At 41.6% G+C, this 21,321-nt stretch overlaps 1 protein-coding gene across 1 annotated transcript; it reads right to left on the bottom strand.

Annotated features, from left to right (window-relative positions):
• Positions 1-230: 230 nt before the first annotated feature.
• On the bottom strand, positions 231-6,232 carry katnbl1 (katanin regulatory subunit B1 like 1). The gene is made up of 10 exons (XM_004083904.4): positions 6,070-6,232; positions 5,621-5,730; positions 5,510-5,547; positions 5,153-5,438; positions 4,959-5,074; positions 4,823-4,873; positions 3,960-4,049; positions 3,783-3,887; positions 2,157-2,250; positions 231-725 (listed from the first exon to the last, which is right to left on the bottom strand). The coding sequence occupies exons 2-10, from the start codon at positions 5,717-5,719 to the stop codon at positions 693-695; spliced, it is 912 nt and encodes a 303-aa protein (XP_004083952.1). The 5' UTR covers positions 5,720-5,730; positions 6,070-6,232; the 3' UTR covers positions 231-692.
• Positions 6,233-21,321: the final 15,089 nt, after the last annotated feature.

Here is a 21,321-nt window from a genome sequence, read left to right as displayed (position 1 = left end):
GCCCACATCTGCAAAATATTTAAATATTGATGATTCGTTTGATAACTTAAAAATTGAAACCCGTTTTAAAGTTTTCCATTTTAAAATAAACATAATATATTCCAAGTAAAAAAATTATTATTTTAATTGTATAAAAAATATTAAGACACTTTTCAAACTAATGGTACAAGAGACTGAAAGTAATGAGAATTGTACAAGACATTTGAGAACAAATAATTCAATATTTCAAATAGTTTTTATGAAATTTATTTAAAAAGCCCCAAAGAATCACTTATTTTGACTTTTTACAAATTATAGTCAAATGAAGAGACAGAATACAGAGAGCACACGCTAAAAAATACAATAACTTAAAGACTTGCAGATCCATCTTGATTGTGGAGGATCTGAATGGAAGCAGTGTGGTCCAGGACAAAGACCTTGGCACTTCTTGGAGCGAGACTTCGCTCCGTCTCATGGAGTCTACCCAGGAAGACCCTTCACGAGACAACGGTCCACTTCAATGTGAAGCAGTCATTTGCTGTGCAGGAGGAGCCTCACAGTCCTCCATAGGAGTCTTCAGCTCTAACTGGGGGAGTCCAGAACTGTCAAGTTCAGTCCAGTTAAGACGTTCTGAGTGTGCGAGGATGAACCAGTCCCAGTGTGGTGACATGACTGTGCCAGGCAGCAGTGGTCCGGTCCTCAGAGAGCTGCAGTCAGGGCAGCTGGGAGAGATGAGCCGCGACGGCCTGAAAACAGGAACAACATCAACAACCCTTCAAAATAAAACCCAGGAAAATCACTAAATAACTTCAGCAGACGGGAGGAAAAAACGAAGCTGAAGCAATATTGATCTCAGTTTTTGCTGCTTATGTTAAATATCTGAGTTGCTTCCTTTCGTGGCCCAGAAGCTTTAAATAACCACAGTAAAGGTCAGAATAAACCACGAGAGGGGCTGCATGAATGCGGCACATTAGAGAGAGCAAAAAACATTCTGACAAACTGAATCCACGCGAGATCTGGTGGTGTAATTCACAAAGACGACAATCCTTTCATCAGATTTTCTAATCGGTTGTTGTTCCACTCCTGGACCCGTTTTCTGTCAGGAATCAGAACCTTCAGCACAGTTTTTTAAGGTCAGAACTCTTCTGAAACCAGAGGAACGGCAGCTGTCCGGGTTCAATGTTCCAAACAAATCTACAAGCTAATAATGTTCATCATCCAAGTTCCATCAAATTTAATTAAACAAGTTACTTAAAATAGATTTGATTAAAGGACCTTTTTATATTACTTGTATTAACAATAGGACAGGAAATGCATTTCCTTGTAAAAGTAAAAAGAGCTAAAATAAAACTGAAAGCATCAACTGGGAAGTTATCAAACGTTCTGCAGACGCCATTCTTTCTGCTCAACACAAACATTTGACATCTCTCTCCTGCTCTCAAACTAAATCTCTTCACGTGTTTCCTCTGCAGAAATAACCACATGTTATTACTAAGCTCAATGTACTAATTCTGCAGGAACTCTGCCTGGACCCTTGACTGTACAGAAGAACTGGACTGAGTGCCCCCCCCCCCCCCCCCCCCGTTCCAAAAAGGAAATACCTGCTGGCTCCAAAAGGCCAACATCCTACAGACTTCTACAGAGAAATAAACAGCTGTTACTCAGCCGTTGATGCAACAAACGTAATTCCAGCTGATTCCGAAGCGGAGAAGAGCAGCTTTAAGCAACACTTTACATGAATAATGTGCTACATGTGGGCGTAAAGCCGATATGAGAAGCAGCTTTTCTCTGCGTCAGAATCAGCTGCTTTAGGTTGATCACGTTAACGCTCGTATGTCAAAGAGCGTGCGTTATTTAGGTGACATCTCCGGTGTTAAGGTCAATAATTTACCTTAAAACATTAAAACCGATTTATAATAAAGTTTAATCACAAGATATACAAACTAAAAAAAAATTATCACTAAAAATGTTAGAAAAAAACTGCTTTAAGAAATGTTTCCATGAAACTTTCTGGAATTTTCTGAAAGGTTTTATTTTTTAAACAGCAGATTTCTGGACTTCTTGAATCTGATTGGTTTCCATGCGAGAGATGACAGCAAAACCCCTCACATGGAAAAAAAACAAAATCATGCCAATGTGTTACTTTTCCATCAGACTCCCAGAAGCACTGGTCCTACCTTTGCCAGATCTCCTGATGATCCTGGGAGGGAACATAACCGAGTTCCCTCCTTCTGCAGATCCTTCAGGCGCATCCGCATGACCTCAACATTCCTGCACAGAACAATGGCCAACTCCAGGTTAGCAGATTTCACCAGGTTAGGTAGTAACAAAACACAAAAACAAATGTCTGTGTCTGTTCTAGTTTGTTAAAAGGCTAAACTTAAATGTCCAGTGGGAGCTAAGGGGACTTCTGTCATGAGGAAACAAGACCGTCGCAGGTTGGATGTTTATGGACGAAACTTTCTGAAGTGCAGGATCTTCATAAAACATTAGGGGTGTAACGATTTGCTAAAATCAAAATCGGGTCAGTTCAGAGTTTCATAGGGCTCGGTTCGGTAAATTTATGTTCGGTACGGCTGTTTAACAAATATGCCTGATGTGAACTGCTATTTTATGAACTATTATTTTATTGTTATTTATTGAGTGTGTTTTGCTGCCGGACACCTGAATTTCTCCCTTTGGAGATTAATACAGTTTTTATCTACATATCTATCTATTTTTGGTATTTTTTCAGAACAAAAAACCAAGGCAGAAAAAAATGACTTACAAAATGCATTTATTGGTTTTACATAACAATAAATCAAATTGACCTACGTTTGTATGTGATCTGCTTTATTAAATAAGAAAAACTATTTGCTGCTGGGAACCAAAAACTTTGGATTATTAACACTGGCCTGAAAAAAACATTTGAACTGCACATTAACTGCACAAGGACAGTCAACGCAGCCTGTTGATTGGCAGCTCCGCTCTCATTTCCCCGCTACGACAAAGCAGCTGGGTCCTTACAATGCATGAGCGGGGAAAAAAGAAAAAACGTACCGAAACGGTACAGAAGTGAACTGAACCGAGACTGCCGTACCAAAACGGTTCAACTACACGTATCGTTACACCCCTATCAAACATATGTAAACAGAGCTTTCCTTACTCGAAAAACGATTTCGATTGGGAAGATTTTAACTTTGTGTTTTTATTTTACAAACAAAAAAGTCCCAAAAATGTTCCCGTTATGGGATCAATAAAGTTCTATTCCGAAGAAAAAAGAAGAATATCACTGGCTAAAACCTAAGGGAGTTTAACTGGTTTGGGACTGGGGCTGGACCGATTGTCGGGCGGATATCTGTCATTTTGCAGCCTATCGGATGGGCCTTTTTAAAATCCGACGGGCCGATATTGACCTGGTTATTTTTGGCTCAGGTGCAGACATGGCGCTCCGTGTCTTGCATTGTCCCGCATGATGTGAATGAAACCGCGCATCCAGTCCTCTGCGTATCACACTAGCAGCAACTAAGGCTTTCACTTAATGCAAATGTCTTTTAGCATCAATAATCAGCAGGAGCAGCTCATCTTCTCTGTGAGCGCATAGAACTTCCTTTGCTTGTTTACTAATTACCTTTTTTTTAGATAAACTAAGTTAATTGCTGGTGTTTGTATTATTCTAAATTTTGATGGCAATATTTTGACTCTAACCGTAAATGAATATGGGCTCCAAACATCCGTAAAACGCCACACCGGTCAATCTGGAGTCAGAACTGAAGCTTCAAAGCTTCCCTCTGCTTCAAACCTTCATGAGGGACTTCCCACACCTGTGCTCAGAGCAGGGGTCCTGCAGCCTCCTCTCTTTCTCAGAAAGCTCCGCCCACCACTTCCTGATGACGGCCTGCAGCCAGCGTAAGCCCACCACGATGTGCCTGAAAGGAGAGAGGCTCAGAGCTGAGCGGCAGACGCAGACGGGGTGAAGGCGGCTCCGCTCCGACACTCACTCTTCATATCTGCTGAGCAGGAGGCCTTTCACCTGAGGCAGGAGGTCCACGCAGCAGCCGAGGGTCAAACACGAGGTCTCAGTCTGAAGGCTGCAGAGGAACAAACGTTTGGCCGTCAGCTTTGGTTCTGTTGTTGTCGGTTCGAGTCACATGATCCGTACACGGCCTCTCCTCACGAGCAGGTCGGAGACAACGTCATCATGGAGAACGCTTCTGCATGACTGAGGACAACAATCAGCTGCCCCCAGAGGAGAGAAGGTGGGTCCGTCCGCAGGAGAATGACAGCATCTACTCACTTCTAAACCCTGGTTCTCAAAGGTCATTAAACATGTTCTTCATGCTTTTCTCAACCTGAAAATCCCAATGATGCCCATAGAATGACGGCAACATGGTGTGGAGTCATTCTCTGTGTGATTGTTTTTATTTTTTGTCCCGGGCTGCTGCTTTTACAGTCTAATGAACCGTTAATAACGGGTCTGCGTTAATCCTCGTACATTTGGGAATAAACTGCCGTCAGACGAAACAGAAGAAGAAAACATGTAGACCCAGCTGTGCAGTCGGATTTAGCACAAGCACTGCAGCGATCCTTCAGTCCCAATGGTGTCAATGTAAAATAAACTTTTTCATTAGTGTAAACATTTAAGGGTTTTTTTTTTATTGCCATTAACATCTGAAGACGTACTCTGACTCTAAAATACTTTAGCAGGACTTTTCACGGATGCGGGGACAGATGCTGATTCAGCGCCTCTGCAGGTGATGATGTGATCAGAGCGGGACTTTAGGCTTCTGTCTGACTGGTTGTGTCTTGTAGTGATTGTTGATCAGCGGACGAATACTTTCTCAAAGATTAAAGGTGAACTTACTTATTGGTCAAGATGGGCAGACAGTCGATCAGCAGGCGGGTGTCTTGTAATCTGAGAATCAAGCGGAGCAGGAGATGGATGAGGGAAGGACGAAGGGCAAAAGAGGACATTTCTGATCAGCTGCTGTGAGTTTTACCTGGTCAGGTAGGCCACGAGTTCACAGGCGCTCCTTCGCCACAGCGTCAGCGCGACTTTGAGCCGCAGATCCCGCCCAAACAGGATGCGTGTCATGGCTTCGTGGTCCTTGGAGAGCTGGAGCACAAACAGGAGCAGAGCTGCAGGAGAGCAAGGAAAAGGCGGGTGTTTCTGAAAGCGCGCTGCTGTCCTCACCTCAGTGAAGTCACTGCACTTGGAGCTGGCGCCCGCCATTCTGGAGGTAGGAGCGTTCACCCACGGCTCGCCGTTGTCATAGCAACGAAGGCCTTGGCCACCATCGGGGCAGGTCAGCTCATTCTCTTTTTCTCTGTTGGCCATGCCGGGCTCACGATACCGGCCGGCATCGGACGAGCGGCGCTGCAGCTTCACGCCCGCCTCCACCGGTGCGCAGCTCCTCCTCTTGTAGGACGATGGCCGCTTCGCTTTGCCTGGATTCTGAACTCTGTGATGCACCTGAAACCTGCAGACAGGGTGTGTGTGAGTCAGGAGAACACAGGAGGCGGAGAGAGTGGAGCGCCATAACAGACTCACCTGTCCTTATCTAAATCTTCCTGATGACATACTTCCACCTAAACAGAAAGATAGGAAATGAAGCCTGGATCGCTGACAGCACGGACGGAGAACCGCGTGACGTCACAGTACCTGCTTCATGATGTGGTCAGTAGAGAGGCGCGTGCAGAGGCGTTGGAAGCCATCGGGTGTGATGTGGTGACTCTGTCCCCGCAGCTCACCAGCGGCCATGACAGGACACTCTGAGGACAAACACGGAGCCGCGCGCTGAGTCCACACCGCTAAGTCAAAGAGGCGTTGGCTGCTGATCAAACATCTCCTCGCGGGGATTCAACTTTGACTTAACAGAGACTTAACTATTTCGAATCCCTAACAAAAGTATATTTGAGTTGTTAAACATACAAACTTTCAGGTTTTAGAAGCTTTTAGCTAGCAGAAAAACAAGCTAAAGTAAACAGGTGGGCCGCAGCACAGAGCTAGCTTGAATGATTAGCGCCTGCTCCTCGAACATATGTTTGCCACAGTCCATGCAGGCGGGGGGTCAAATTACGAAACTTTACGAGACGAACCGAAACACCTACCGAGTCATTTTGTGTCCGGTGGTGAGGCTCCTCCGCAATCCGGATCCAAACACGCAGATAAACTTTTACTCTGAGAGCGCCCGGCTTCCGTAACGACCGCCGTTTCAAATGAACACAACGCCGGTGATCTGCCCCGAGGGAGAGCATGCAGTTTGTGCGGCTGCAGCGCCGCCTGCTGGACGGTGGTCGAACAACGCCGTTGTCTGCGTCACGACGTGTTCGGAGGAGCTTATCTTTTTTATTTTTTTTTTAATTGAACAATTGCAACATACAGAACAAAAAATAAAAAAATAATAACAATTATGCACATGTAATGTACATTACAATTCTGCATACAGAATAAACGTGTTACATCCTTAGAAAGATTTTAATCATTAGCAACAAACACAAAAGATAAAAAATAAAAATAAAGAAAGAAATAGAACTAAACATAGAAAAAAATAGATAAAATAAAAAATAAAATGCGAGAGAAAACTTATGTCATTATTCCAAAAGATTTACTAATGTTAATTGTTTTGTGAGCTTTTGTATTTTTTGAAGTTGAAATTAAGTGTAAATATTGCTGCAGCTCCAGTTTGAACACAAAGAAATCAGGTTTTTTATTGGAAAATTTGCTTTTGTGAATATGAAATTTAGCCATAAATAACAACACGTTTATACAAAAGAAAGCATCATGATTCAGAGGAGCTTATCGTTGCTACATAAGACATGTAAATTACGTAAGCATTGGATTCTGGAAGAGGAAAATCAGTTTTGCAATGATAATAATAATAGATTTTAAAAATAATAAACATTCACAATTTAATAATGTCATTTAATTCATGCATAATCTCTGTATTCTGTGTATTTTATAAGAAACCCCTGTTAAAAAACATTAAAAAGTCAATTTATGTTACACCAATGAAGCATTAATAAATCCTTTTTTTTTTACTATTACACACTTTTATTTCAGACTCAGATGTGGTCCATAGAAAAAGATGCAAATACAGTATACATAATAAAAAGTAAAAAGATATAAATTAAAAAGAGTATAATCGCTGTATCCAGTGTTTCCTCAGGGCAGAAGTGTAGCGGCATGAGCTTCTTTTGGGATCAGTCAGAGACATGATAATTGAGTTCTTAGATTTGTCCAGGCGTTCCATAAGGCCATATGTAAGCTTACGCAGTAGTGCTTCACTGGTGGGGATGTGAGCATCCACAAACAGCTGACTGGCTCTGTACCACCTTGGCACCTGTAGCAGAAGCCTAAAAGCATCATTATAGGCCACTAAGAATTTGCGGAATGTCCCACGTCCATAGTTCCACCAAAGAGGGGCCGTATACAGAGGAGTGCAGTAAGCTCTGAACAGCGAACACTTCACTTGAAGAGAACACGTACTGAATTTTCTCATCAGCATGTTTGCCTGAGCATAGAGTTTACAGTACTGTCTCTGAATGTCTCTATCATCCAACCAATCTATTGTTTTGTATTTAAATAATATGTACATCACCTAAGCTATTATATATTTATTTCATTTTAAACGTTTTTTTGAACATTTTATTTGATATTCAAATATAATTTTAAATGTACTTTTCTTATTTTACTTAAAATTAAATAACATAATGGAAGCGCCCCTCTCACCCTCCACGGGTGGTTTCTCCTCCAAGCTCGGGTCCTCTACCAGAGGCCTGGGAGCTCGAGGGTCCTGCAGTATCTTAGCTGATTTCGGAGGTCTTTCCAAGTATCTGTTGTAGCCACTCCTCCAGTTTTGGGGCTCCAACTACCAATTACTTTCTTTGTAAAACCTGGAGAATTAAAATATTAAGTGACAACTCACCTGTAGATGAGGGGAACTATTGCAACAACGATTGCTCATAATATTTCATTTCTTATAATGTAAAAGAACTGAACAAACAATTGAACCATGGAAAAAAATAGACAACAGAGGGCAAACCAGATGCCTGTGTCTGAGACTAAAGCAATAGCTTTAAAAAGTCAGGTCAAAATGATTGTGGCCGAAAACAAAAGGAAAAAATAGGATAAAAAATTATTTTTGGAAACAAAGTATTTGAGTTTATGAAGCCTGCCAGAAACTTTAACTGATTACTTTGAAATGAATTAAAAACGCTTAAAGAGACAAACAGCAGAAAGAGGTTGTTTTTTAAACCTCATGCTTGCTCTCTCTGCTTTGAAAGATTATAAACACAAGTTAATAAACATGTAAGGAGCTAAACATATTACAAATTCAAAAGGTAATGCTTTATAAAACCTAATTGCTGTAAAATGTAATGAATTATTGTAATAGATTACTTTTGTAATGAGGTATTCCCAACAATGAATACCCGTGTGTGTTTGTGCAGGTGCATGAAGGTTTGTGTGTGTTTGTGTAAAAGTGTTCATGTTTGAGTAAAATTCATTTATTATTTAAATTCTACAAATTGTTGTTGAATAAATGTTGTTTATTTGGTGGATTTCTATTCCTTTCTCTGATAAAACCCTAAAAATATGGCATTATTTCTATTTTGATTTTATTTTCATCACTTTTTGTTTCATGCATTCTACCCTTTTTTTCTCCTTAATCCTTACTTTTCTTCTTCTCTTCGGTTCTCTAAGTTTAGTCTGGAAACAACATTTTTCTGAAGTTTTCCAGAGAACTCCTCTCAGCTTAGATCAAAAAGAATCAGAATGTCAGCGGAAGACAACGCTAGAGGTCATAGACAAATTCAGGAGGAATTTTTTTTACAGACTGATGACACAAAAACCTGGGGACTGCAGATTTTACCACTAGATGACAGCCTTTCTCCACCATCAATCCCATCCTGAAGCAGTGACGTTTAGTAAAGTGGACGTTCTTCAGTGGCCAAAGCTTAAATTATCTGAGGAAAACAGGAGGAGCTAAGTTGTTAAATGATAACTTTCCATCAACTTTTTCCTTTTGTTGTTGTCCCCACATGGCAAAAAAAAAATAGATAAAAAGCATTCACTGTGTTATGGAGAAAAGCACATTTTGATGAAAGAGGGAGCAGATAAAAAGGAGTTATCTTTTAATATTGAAAATGTTTCCGATCTTCTCCAGGAGACTTTCTCAATTCTGCAAAGTCAAAGCCCGGAATGCAAATCAAATAAAGTTTCATGAGTAAATATGATATACAGTAGTTTGGAGGCGGAGCCTCTTATCCATGTGTCATGGTGGGATCTGCTGGTTTTCTTCTTAAAGCGTTTTCTTCATCTCTGTTAGTTCAAGTGATAGAAAACTCAAACAAGCAGCTGTGTCATTTTTCCTGTAGCCAAACCTGATTCTTTAGGTACTCCATCACTGGTGTCAGTCACTATGATTTCCTCCAACCTGATTTTCTGTGAATGCTTATCTACTATACAATTTCTCAAAACTTTTGAAGGAGGAGCCCCTGAAGGACCATTGTTTGTCTAATAAACTCACCTGTAACATTCATGGTAAGTTTACTTAGTACTTTACAAATAAGTTTCCGTTGAATTCAGAAAATACAAAAAATGGCAAAAGAGCCCGTCTGATTTATTCAACGAAAGAATTAAATTCAATAAATTTTAATACATTTTAAACTTTAGAAAAATAGTATGATTCATTCATCTTCTAAACCAGTTTTGTCTATTTTGGGGTCACGGGGCTGCTGGGGCCTATCCTGGCTGCTTGAGGGTGATGGATCCTGGACAGGGCCACAAATAACACACCCATGCACACAATGCAGAGTAACCCAGTGACCTATGAAGCAAGTTTTTGGACGGATGCATGGGGAGAACATGCAAACTCCACACAGAAAGGTCCACAATCGGTGTTCTGGTTCAGGTCCCCCAGCCAGGACTTGAACCAGGGCCCTTCTTGCTGTGAGGCAAGACCGCTAACCACTGCGCCACCAGCAGCCAGTAATTTAAACAAATTCAAAAAGGCTGATGTCAAAGATGCTTGCAGCCTCGCTTACGCATCGACCAATCACAGATGAGCTTACAAAGCCTTTCAGTGTTTATTAAACATGGCAGGCAGCAAATTTTTGGCCAGTTTTGAGACCCAATTCGACACAATAAGACATCTTCCTCAAGGCTGCACTGAAGCAGAGAGCTGACTTTCTGTTGGACCAGGACGTCTGGAACACAACCACGTCATTTTTGACCCTTGGTTTCTGGATTTAAAGCCAGCGCCAAAGAACCAAACGTTGCAGTCCCTTCAAGTACCACTAGGGGATGAAGGAAGTTCATTGAAGTTCTGACTTTACAGCAGATATAAAAGTGTGCTGGTGTCTAAACTGTTTTCTGCATTAATTGTAAAAACTTTCTCTTCTTTAGTTGACTAGCTTACACAGCTGAGGCCATGCTGGTGGAAGGGGGACAATGTAACTGCAAAACCACAAAAGAAACCAAACTGTAAAATCTACACACAGGAGAGACCAAAATAAAACATGTAACGTGTGGTTTAAGTTCTGAACTTTTCGGACCCACATCCTGACTCATTTACTTACTTAACCGGTGGTTGATAAAGCAAATTTTAAAGTATCAGAAATTGTTCTTAATCAGGGACCGATAGGAACTGCCTGCTGTGAATGGGCCCTGAGTTCTAACTTTTCTCTCATAGTTCTGAGACACACCTATGTTTTTCTTGCAATTGTTCTCATCTTCTTGCCTGAGAGCTACTGTAGAGTAAAAAACTGTCAGACACCATCATCAGCCAGAAAAATCACTCAGCCCAACACGAGCACACTCGTGCACTTTCATGCTGTGCACGCAGACCAAATGATGATTGGTGCCCCACCTCATGAGTGGAGTGCTGGAAATGTGCACAGAACATATGGTAGCACTGAGGTTCTCCGTCTGTTTGTATTCGTTCAGGCCAACGATTTATGGATCGAGTTTGGTGGATGTGAGTCTTGGCTTGAGGTTCATCCTGTGCTTTGGTCGTTTGCAGCACAGAGCATGAAATGAACAGGAATTAAATCTGTCTGCTGTGTGTGCTGCGGCCTCAAAGGGGTGACTGAGTGTGTGTGCTGTAGGTACGGCTACCCGTTCAGCCTGGCGTGGAGTTGTGAGGCATGAAAATACCTGTTCAGGCACTAATTAAGTCCGCTTCTGAAACAATCTGAGGCTTGAGTCCCTAAATGTGCAATAAACTCCTTAAACTGCATCAGTTTAATTCATTCTGCAGTTCCTAATGGTTACTTTTTAGAGTTAAAAGCAACTTAAAAAATATCCAGGTTTTTCAAAACAAAATAAAATCTATTTAAGCTGGTGTTTGCTTCATTCACAGAACATTCTCAACTTCCAACAGCTTTTATGCTTTATAGTCTTTGACAGTTTGGATGTAACAACTAGGAGAAAACATCCATACTACACTCAGCAAATGTGCAAATGCATCACTTTTTCACTCCTACTTTATGAGCCGAATGCAAAGATCTAAAGGGTCTAATGGTCACATGCACCCGTTTGGCGGTTGACCTGTATGGGTGCAGCAGATTTGTCTGGGTCCACGGAGGGTTGTAGGGGATTGGCTGGTTCAAGGTGGATTGAAAGAGCAGCACAGGCGTGCCTGGCAGTTCCTGTTAGGCGTGTTGATAATGGAAGGTACGATTGTCATGTGTGTGGCAAGTGCATCATGAATTATTCCCAAAGCTAATTCCTAAGTTACACTCACTCATGTCATGGGTGATGCTGTCATATGGTGCTCCTCCGCCACACTCTAGTCATTAGTAAAGAACTTGTCACAACTGCCCTTTCTGCTACGAACTGCTTGAAGGCAAAAACATGGACATGCATGGAGCACTAACTTATCACATGAAGAGAATGTACAGGAAAAATCACACCTGTTTCACCCTTACTTACCCTTATGTGTTGTATAAGTGTTTAATACAACTTGTCACCTGCAGCATGGCTGTCGAAAAAAACGTGCGTGACCATCTTTGTTCTACGAGTTCACTGAGTGGGCTACGACTTTGACATTTCCTGTGGGCCACCTGCGTGCCCCGTCCAGGTTTTTTGCATGCTGAAGTTGTGACCATTTTATGAGGTCACCACCAAACTTTGAGTATTTTCTCTGTCTTTCAGTCAGGCTCTGGCTCCCGCTGAGGAGTAACTGGGCCCACCTGGCACCAATAACTGAATACTTCTGTAAGAATCAATCAAAAATACTCAACCAGAACGAGTAAACAGCAGTGGGGGGGTCACTGAACAACCCAAGCATGCTCTAATTTACCCTGCAGGGGTAAACAGCTTTGTAAATGAGCCACACAGAGGTTTCAGGAACACACACATGGACTGGTTTGTGTCTACAGAGTGGCTGGACTAAAAGTTAGATCTCCGTGACTTGGTGCTGGTCTTTTTCATCAGCCGCTTCTGGAGAGATGAGGGCTCAGCAACATGTTTAACAGATGTGAGGAACCTGCCTGGAGCGGCTGGTACAACAGTCTGCACATCCACATGAGGGCACGTGCAGAAGAAACAAATCCATCTCGCTGCCGGCAGCGAGCCCAGCTGCCATCCTGCTGGATGGAGATGTCTGTTCAGGAACCAGACGGAGGAGGAGAATGCAGCAATGTCCTGAATCTGCTGCTGATGAAGACTTCCTCCACTCTGTGACATCAGGCTGTCTTCTTACATAAAGACTGCACCTACAGTTTGAGTTTTGCCCAACTTATGCCTTAGTCCCAACTGGATTTATAGGTGGATACTGGCTGTCTGTCTAAAAAAAAAACCTGTGCAGGGCATGCATATCATCGGCATGAAATATCAAGGTTGTAGACCTCTCAGTAAACCCGTAGACTAAAAATGTTCATACACATTTTCTTCTAAAGGCACGCTGTGAGCATCAGGTCTTACTGAACACCATGTAAGGATAAGTAAGGGTGAGGTAGGTGAGACAGGCCTGTTGTACAGATATTTCATTAGTTTCCACCACTTTGAAACCAAGCAGCCAATTAGTGCTGTTCAAGAGGAAGGTGTGCATCCCTTGCGTGCAGCCTGACTGTTAGAAATGAGGAAATTAGACAATCAGAGTACAATTTGTATGGAAGTCATATGGGTGTCCTACGGGCACCTACGTATCATGTGCACGCATGGTGCATGCAGCTTTCACACCTTAAGCCTTAGTCACATGCACCTGTATGGTGGGGTGACTCCAACTAGTGCTATGTGTTTTTGGGTTGTCCAGGCTCATAGATGGTCGTAGGCAGGTGCAGTGGCATCATAAAGGGAGCGCTTGTGTGTCTTGTCGTTCCCTTGTGGCTCGTGCTGCCACTTTAAGGGTCGTCATGAAAATGAAACATACCTCTGTCATGTGAGTGGTAAGTGTATTGTGAAGTATTTCTAAGTATAATGTAAGTTACAAAGACTTATGACCTATTGGCAATGCAATTGTGCGGTGCCCTTACACAGTGCTCTAGCCATTATTAAGGTCCCTGCACTGGCTCCTTACTTACCACATGCAAACGTTTTATGCACGGGATATGCAGGTGATACATAGGTGTTCATTGGAACTGCAGACAGCCCACATCTATAGTGCAGTTGTGACTAAGGCTTTACTAAGGACTAGAGTGCTGCTTAAAGGACACTGTATGACAGTATCACCCGCAAGTCAAAAGTGTATACAGCAGGAGACTAAAGATCCAGATGACAGTGGCTGTGAAGGTATGCAGACTACCGTGGGAATGAGTATCTTTAGCCAAGAACCCATAATTATCACCTAACAGGATCGTTTTTATAGAAAGCCTTTTAGATTTAATCATCTTCTGAAGAGAAAAGGACATTGCTCACATGCCACAAATCACAGGAACTAAACAAAGGAGTTTTCAAAAACATATTGTAACATCTGATGTTAATCAAGTAAATTCAGAGGTAATCTTTCTACATCCTCTCAGTCTTAAATGTGCTCTGAATCCTGTATGCTGGGATTGGTCCCTGAGGCTGCGGTGTGTTTTAAAAAAGGGGTATCTTTGGTCATAAAACTGAAAGACAAGCAAATACCTGCACCCCTCCCTCTATGTTTAAGTTTTTTTCCTATAATACTGTGAAGTACTGAACCATCCCAAACATGACCAGAAAGGCTGTCCATTCAGGGGCATGCTGAAAGGCCACAGTTACTGTTTTGCTCTTTAAAGTGCAAACTCTTTGCACTTTACACACACTGGTGGCAGCTCCGCTGCTGAACACTGGCCCCAACCTTTCACCAGAGGCAAAGTGGGGTATAGTGTCTTGCCCAAGGACACATGGCAGGAATCGAACCTGCAATATTCCGATTGGAGGTCGACCGCCATACCACTGCACCGCCCGTCATAAATGTATGTCGGTTACACCCAGGAGACCTGTACTTATCAGGAACCAAAGATGACACCAAAGGTTTTCAAAAATCAAACTCCCCTCATTAAAGTTTCACAAAAACATTTGCTTATATTTTAGCTCACCTAAATTCATGAAAAATAAAAATACAAGAACAATTTCCACTATAGTTCGTGATGGGCTAATACGCTAAACAAGAACTCTTATAGTGTTAAATTGTTTAATTTGTTTTTTTTTCCACTTTACTTTTTGTGATTGTTCATAATAGTTCACTTAACAAACAGTGATTGTTAGTAAAGTTCAATGGAGTCAATGTTTTGCTCTGACTGACTGCAAAAATATCTAAAATGTATATAATAATGTATTTAAGAAAAAAATTAATTTCTTCAACATTTAAATGTGATTTCCGTTTTTAAATTCTTATGAAACGTTTGGATTCTTGACATTGATGTTGTCTAAAAGTGGACCAGTATGGAAGTTATTTGACATTTTACCTTACAAGTAAGGATTAAAATGAGAGGAACTGAAGGGAAACTGTGAGGTTACAGGGAGCAGAGGTGGAGAAGGTGGACGACTTTAAGTTCTGAAGTTCATATGCAAGCAGGTTGGAATGGGTAGAGGGAGGTCCCAGGTGTGACTAAAGAATGTCAGGAAGAATAGAAAAAAAGGGGAGAAAACTGTAGTGAGAGACTCTGATTCAGACAGGAGGCAGAGCTTAAGGTAGCATAGATGGAGATGTTGGGATTCTCTTTGGGAGAGACCAGGATGGGTAGGATCAGGCATTAATTTTGGAAATGGTGGGTGTTTAAATAAGCACTTGTAAGATTGGTTTTTCAGGCTTTTGTGTCTGTGTGGTCTTCCGATAGACTCATAACTTCTCCAGGTTGTACCATGACCCTCACCTGACGACAGCTTGTAAAAACACCACAACCTCCTGTGACCCTGAAAAGGATGAAGCAGATATTAATAAATTCTAGGTGCAGGAATTTTTCATTAGTGGGTTTGTTAGTGAATGACAGTGTGGACCTCTGAGCACTGCTGATTTCTGGCAGGTGACATCAGTGCACATGTGCATAGCAAGTCAGGTACAGTAAAGACAAACTGTGTTAACACTGTGCTAGCAGAAAGCAACATATTTAAGCTGATAGAGAGCCATTGCAGCAAGAACCAGCGAGAGAATCACACGTTACTCCCAGATCCTTCATTTCTTCAGGCCAAAAACAAACAATACTTAGTGACATTCATGAAGCTGGGATTGGCAGAGTCAAATGATTGCATTAAGGCTCAGAGGAATGCAGCATTCACTGTACATGTTATCAGCCGCTGACCAGCAGCCGATGAAAGGTTGGCCTTTTCCATTGATTAAAGATGATGTAACTGACAAAGGAGGTTGCTGTGGAAACCTGGTGATATTCTGAAGGTTAGAGAAACCTGGCAATTTCAGGCAACCAGAAATTTGCGCATGTGAAGAACACCGAAAAACAAAAATCATACAGTTCTGTTAATCAACATAATTTCCTTTTCAAGGGTTCTGTTTACACCCCACAACAGACTGGTGACTTGTTTAGGGTGAGCCCCGCCTTCACCCAACAGTAGCTGGGTTGGTTTCAGGAAGCCCGTGACCGAGAAACAGATTCAGCGGGTTCTGAAATTGGATGAATGGATAGGTTTCTGTTTACTAGTCTTTAAAAAGAGACATGAAGTTTTTTTTTCCGATTGACCCCGGGTCCTGCCAAGGATTTCTTGACTGGTGCCTCTGGTCAGATCATTATCATGAAATTGTTTACAAAGAGCTCTGTGGTTTAAGAATGTTTAAAAAGATTGGTCGACAGTTATTCATCACTGATGCTTTATTCCAGAACCTTCTCCTTTATTCTGTTGGAACCAATGACAGGTGGGCGTGGCCTTGTGTTTTGGATTGTTGTCATGTTGAAATGTCCAAATGCATCCCATGACGAGCCTCTGAGCTGAAAAGTGCAGGTTTCCTCCAGTATCTTCTGATAACATGCTGCATTCATCTATCATCACTGTGCCTTTGTAGCTCATGTAACACGGGTGCCAAAACTGGGTCATTGTATTTTCTCTTCTGCTTGTTGCGTGTGTAGTACGTGCTCTGAGTCATGTGACCATGACCAACCAATTTGCTAGCTTTATAAGCCGCTAACCCGGAAGCTGTCACAATGCATGAGAAGAGAGCCGGATTATGATGCAACGAGGAGGAAACTACCAGTCTAAACCCGCTGCAAATGAGCCGCATATTTGACGCAATTTGACGAAAAACGGCCATATATGTCGATGGTGAGCTAAGCCTGAACCAGAAAGAGACCAAGCATTGGAGCCTTCCAAGGAACTTCCTCCACCCTATTGCTCAGGCAGCCGGGCTGGTAGGAGGCTCCTGTAGCCTACAGACTTATTTTTGCTCTCTTCCTACAACCTAGTGCCATTTTCATGACTTTTAATCACTCCCTTCACTGGACTCTCGCCTCTGGATTTATCAATTCTTGTCTGGGTAGTATGGAAGATGTGTGAGCTGCTGGTTCCACTCTGATTCGGATACACCGGATCACTAAAGGGACTATTCTTTGTAAATAATTGAACACTGTTAATATTAGTTTCCCTGGATTTTTTCTTTCATATTTAATATTGTTACGTGTTATGTTTGCTATTTTTTGTGTCAAAAAATTAATATAAGGTACCTTCCAAAAGCAAAATTTACAGTCTATGCCTCCTCTCCTAATTTTCTGATCACTAGTCCACAATTATGGAAGCAATTCTGTAGCATAATTAAAAATGAAAGTCAAAACCAGAAATCATCTATGCTGTTCCATGACAGCTGGAGCCCCATCCACAGATAGCAGATTTCACCATGCTAAACGTTTGCTGGTTGGACCAACACGCACTCAGCGTGAAGCTGCAGGAGCCTATCTTCTAAATGTGCTTTTATTACTGTTGTGATTATTATTAAGGGCCTGCTTGCTCATATTTTTTAAATCCGTGCAGTCAGTGCTTTTTTCTTCGCTGCAGGAGGACACGAAAGATGGGTTAGCATTAGGCTAATATGTGCTAAAAACATTAGCCGTGGAGGTACTTAAACTCTGAACGGGAAATGAGCATCTTGGATGTAAATATGTGGAAATTACATCATCCTTTATTTTGTTCTGGACACCACTGGAAACACAAATTCATATGATGGTTTCTCAGATCGTAGCAGCACTTCCGCCTTCGGCGATTGGGAGCTTCGGAATCGCGGGGCTTCACGCTCCGCTATGTGGGGCTTCACGCTCCGCTATGCGAAGGTGGCTGCCGGTCCAAAGAAAGTTTTAATTATGACACAGAATAAGCGATTTTTAAGTAGAAAATGAAAAAAACATTTTGAAGGATTAATTTTTCTTTTTAATTTTGAGGCATTTGACTCACTTACATTTTGAAAATTAAAAAGCATTTCTGTTTATCCATTTTAATTGTCAAATTAGACATTTCTAAAGGAATTTTGCTACACATTTAGCAGAGAACTTTTTGAAAATGAAATGTAAAATACCATTTTCTTTATCATTTTAATTAAGTGACAGAATAAGCAGTGTTGAAGAAGAAAATGAAAAAGCATTTTCAAGGATTGCTTTTTCATTTTAATTTTGAGTCAAAAAATGCGGCTTCATTTGGAAAATAAAAAAGCATTTCGGTTTTGACTTTTATTTTTAATTAAGCGACAGAATCGCTTCTATACACAATATATATATAGGCTACACTCACACATCCCAAACCATCAGTGATCCACCTCCGTGTTTCACAGTAGCAATAGTGTTCTTTTCATTGTTGACTCCTTTCCAAATGTAGCTTATAAAACTTCACTCTTGGTCTCATCACTCCAAATGACTTTGGTCCAGAGGTTTGGGGGCGTGTCTCTGTGCTATTTGGCGTGTTATAAGTGAACTATTTTGTGGCATTTGTGTAAAAAAGGCTTTCTTCTGGCGACTCGCCCATGCAGCCCATTTTTCTTCAGGTGCCTCCTAATTGTACATCTTGAAACATCCACAGTTTTTCAGAGTTTTGAATCCCAGCTGAAGTTATTTGTGGGTTTTTCTTTCCATCCGTAACGATTTTTCTGGCAGAAATGTTTGTGATGGTGGTTTAGTGTCAACAGAACCCCTCACATTTGAACACTGTTGACTGGCATCCTCAGTTCCTTGGATATCTTCTTATATCCCTTTCCTGTTTGGTACAGTTCAACAGTAGATCTTTAGACAGCTCTTTAGCTTTCCCCATGACTCAGGATCCAGACATGTCAGTGTAGCACTGGATGAAGGTTGCAAGGGTCTGTTGGGAATCCTGAAACTCCAACACCTTTGTCCACACACTGATTGCAGACATGTCATGAAATGTCATAAAAATGAAACGCACCATTGTCGTGTAAACGTATTATTACTTATTTACGAGGATAATGTAATTTGCGTGCTCTTATTTCCAACAGACACATTTCCAAATCTGAGTGTTTGGTCTCCTGAACTTTGTATTGATGACAAACATGTTTTGTAACAGTTCCTGCTTCTTTAAAAGTATCTGTTGACCATTAGGTCACTATTTACTGATCTCATATTCACGTCACGTGACGCCATTCACATTCTCTTCAATCCTCAATCCTCAAATAAGATAAAGATTATTTAGATTCTTTTTGGCTGATTTTCTTTTTTCAGCATGACTGAAATCTGTTCTAAACCCACCAGAATAACATTGTGGTTCTTTTTGCTTGGAAGTACCATTATAGCACCTTAGCTGTGTGTTTACTGATCAGATCACATAAAGAAGTTGGCCTCAGTTTTACTGAAGGGGTCTTTGAGAAGACTTGCCTCCTTCATCTTCATCTGTCCACACGTCTAATCCTCCCAGTCTGCCCTTGAATTGACTCAGAGATTTGTTTATTTGCCAGGTTGGGTTGTTTACTTTCCATTTGAGTTTCAACTCGTCCATAAAAGAGTCACTTACGACGTCTGGATGATCAAAGGGAACTTTAAAAAAAGTTTTCCTGCGTAGATGTCCATGCTCAGTGGTTTGCGTGACTCTGCTGAGTGACTGCATCCATTCATGACGTGAAGGCAACATGGAGCCTTTGAGGGAGAGACAGTATGCTGATGATGATGGTGCAACTTAAGCCCTTGTCACAACTGTATGGATCACAGATGTTGTTCACTTTTTAGCTTATCCCGTTAGAGCTCGCCACAGTAAATCAGCTTTCACTGATCTGCACAGGTGGTTTGACAGTTTTTTTTTTTTTTACACTGGATGCCCTTTCTGACACAACCCAGTACTCAACTAGAGTGTAAAATAAGGGACCGCTACGAATCATCACCACTTCATCACTTTTGATCAAATTTGTAGTAATTTTTTCATATCTTTTTATTACTTTATGTGAGGGATCGAGCGGCCAATGAGGACAACAGAAGTTTATCAAAAATGAGTTTTAATTTTTCTCAAAAGCTGAAAAAGATTAACAAACTGGGCCCTTAAAAGAGGTCAACAGAAACATAATTAACTCAGGCAATAACTTTAACTTAACCAACTGAACAGACCAAGTAACAGAAACAAAACTGACCTAACCAAAGACACAACAGGGGAACATATATAGTGGCTGATCAGACCACTTGAGAAACATGGGGGGGAACTAACATGACTACACAAACATTTAACAAAGACTATAAAGACAAGACTAAACACAAAACTTGGTCTCTTAGTGGAAGAGAAAATCATCAAAAGTGGAACAAAATAAATAATGACCAACAGATGCAAAGCAAATAAACATTAAATAAGTCCATTAGTTTCTCCCCTGAAGGCTTCAGTAGATGGTGCCTTCCTAATTGCCTGGCTGGAGTATTTAAAGGCTGTGAAGACTTGAGCTCCTCCTTTGCCAGTCCTCACAGCACAGCTCCAGCAGTAGAACCTCAGCCACACCCGTAGAGACCAGTAGCACCCTCAGCACTGGCAACTCAAAAACAGGTGACATTAATTAAACAAACCAAAATAAGTAAAACAAGTGTACATGTGCTAGAAATAATTGAAAATAGATAATGAATGTATATTTTAACTAAAAGAAATGTGTGCATTTATTCAAGAATAGAGAATCTGAAATAATAAAATTAAAAAGAAAGTGTGCAATGCTGAAGGGAGGTTACCGCCATGTTGTTTGTGGGTGTGGCAGGGTATGCTGCCATCACACTCCCCTCCCCTTCCAAACTCTCGCCGGTAGAACGAGAGAGGTAGTCAGCCGTGGCGTTGTCCTTGCCCGGGATGTACTTCACTTTATAGCAGAAGGGCTGCATGGCAAGATACAATCTTGTTATCCGTCCATTGGGACCCTTTATCCTCTCCAGCCAGGATAACGCCTTGTGGTCAGTCTCCAGGGTAAACTCTCTCCCTAAAAGGTAATATTTGAACGAGTTCATGGCCCACTTGATCGCCAATGCTTCCTTCTCGACGGTTGAATAGCGAGTTTCTCTGGGCATCAGCTTCCGACTTATGTAAGCCACTGGATGTTGGTCTCCTGGAGCTCCCTGGAGAAGCACAGCTCCAACGCCCCTCTCAGATGCATCCGTTTGCAGAGTAAAAGGTTTGTCAAAGTCTGGGCTGTGAAGTGACGTCATTTCCGGGTGAGCTATTCCCAGTGCTAGCTGTGTGACTGCTGTCCTCTTGTTTGGCATTAGCCTTACTTCTATTGCTTACTCTAAGGGTTATCTGGGTTAATATTCACATCTAGTACCTTTTATTAGCGAATTCACCACTGTTAAACCGCTTGCTGTTCACTTTTCTCATTTTGCTAAATAAACCACTTCTCTTTACTTAAACACCGCTAGCCTTAGCTTAGAACCTAGTATGGCCACCACCACTCCTTCCGCCTCTCCTCCTCTCTCCTGCCCCATGTGCCATATGTTTAGTGATGATCCTGCCTCCTTTAGTGAAGATAGGGGTAGGTGTGTTAAGTGTAGTCTTGT

Source organism: Oryzias latipes, chromosome 24 (genome assembly GCF_002234675.1).
Source record: "Oryzias latipes chromosome 24, ASM223467v1".
Classification (NCBI taxonomy): Eukaryota; Metazoa; Chordata; class Actinopteri; order Beloniformes; family Adrianichthyidae; genus Oryzias; species Oryzias latipes.
This window is presented reverse-complemented; position numbering and strand designations above follow the sequence as displayed.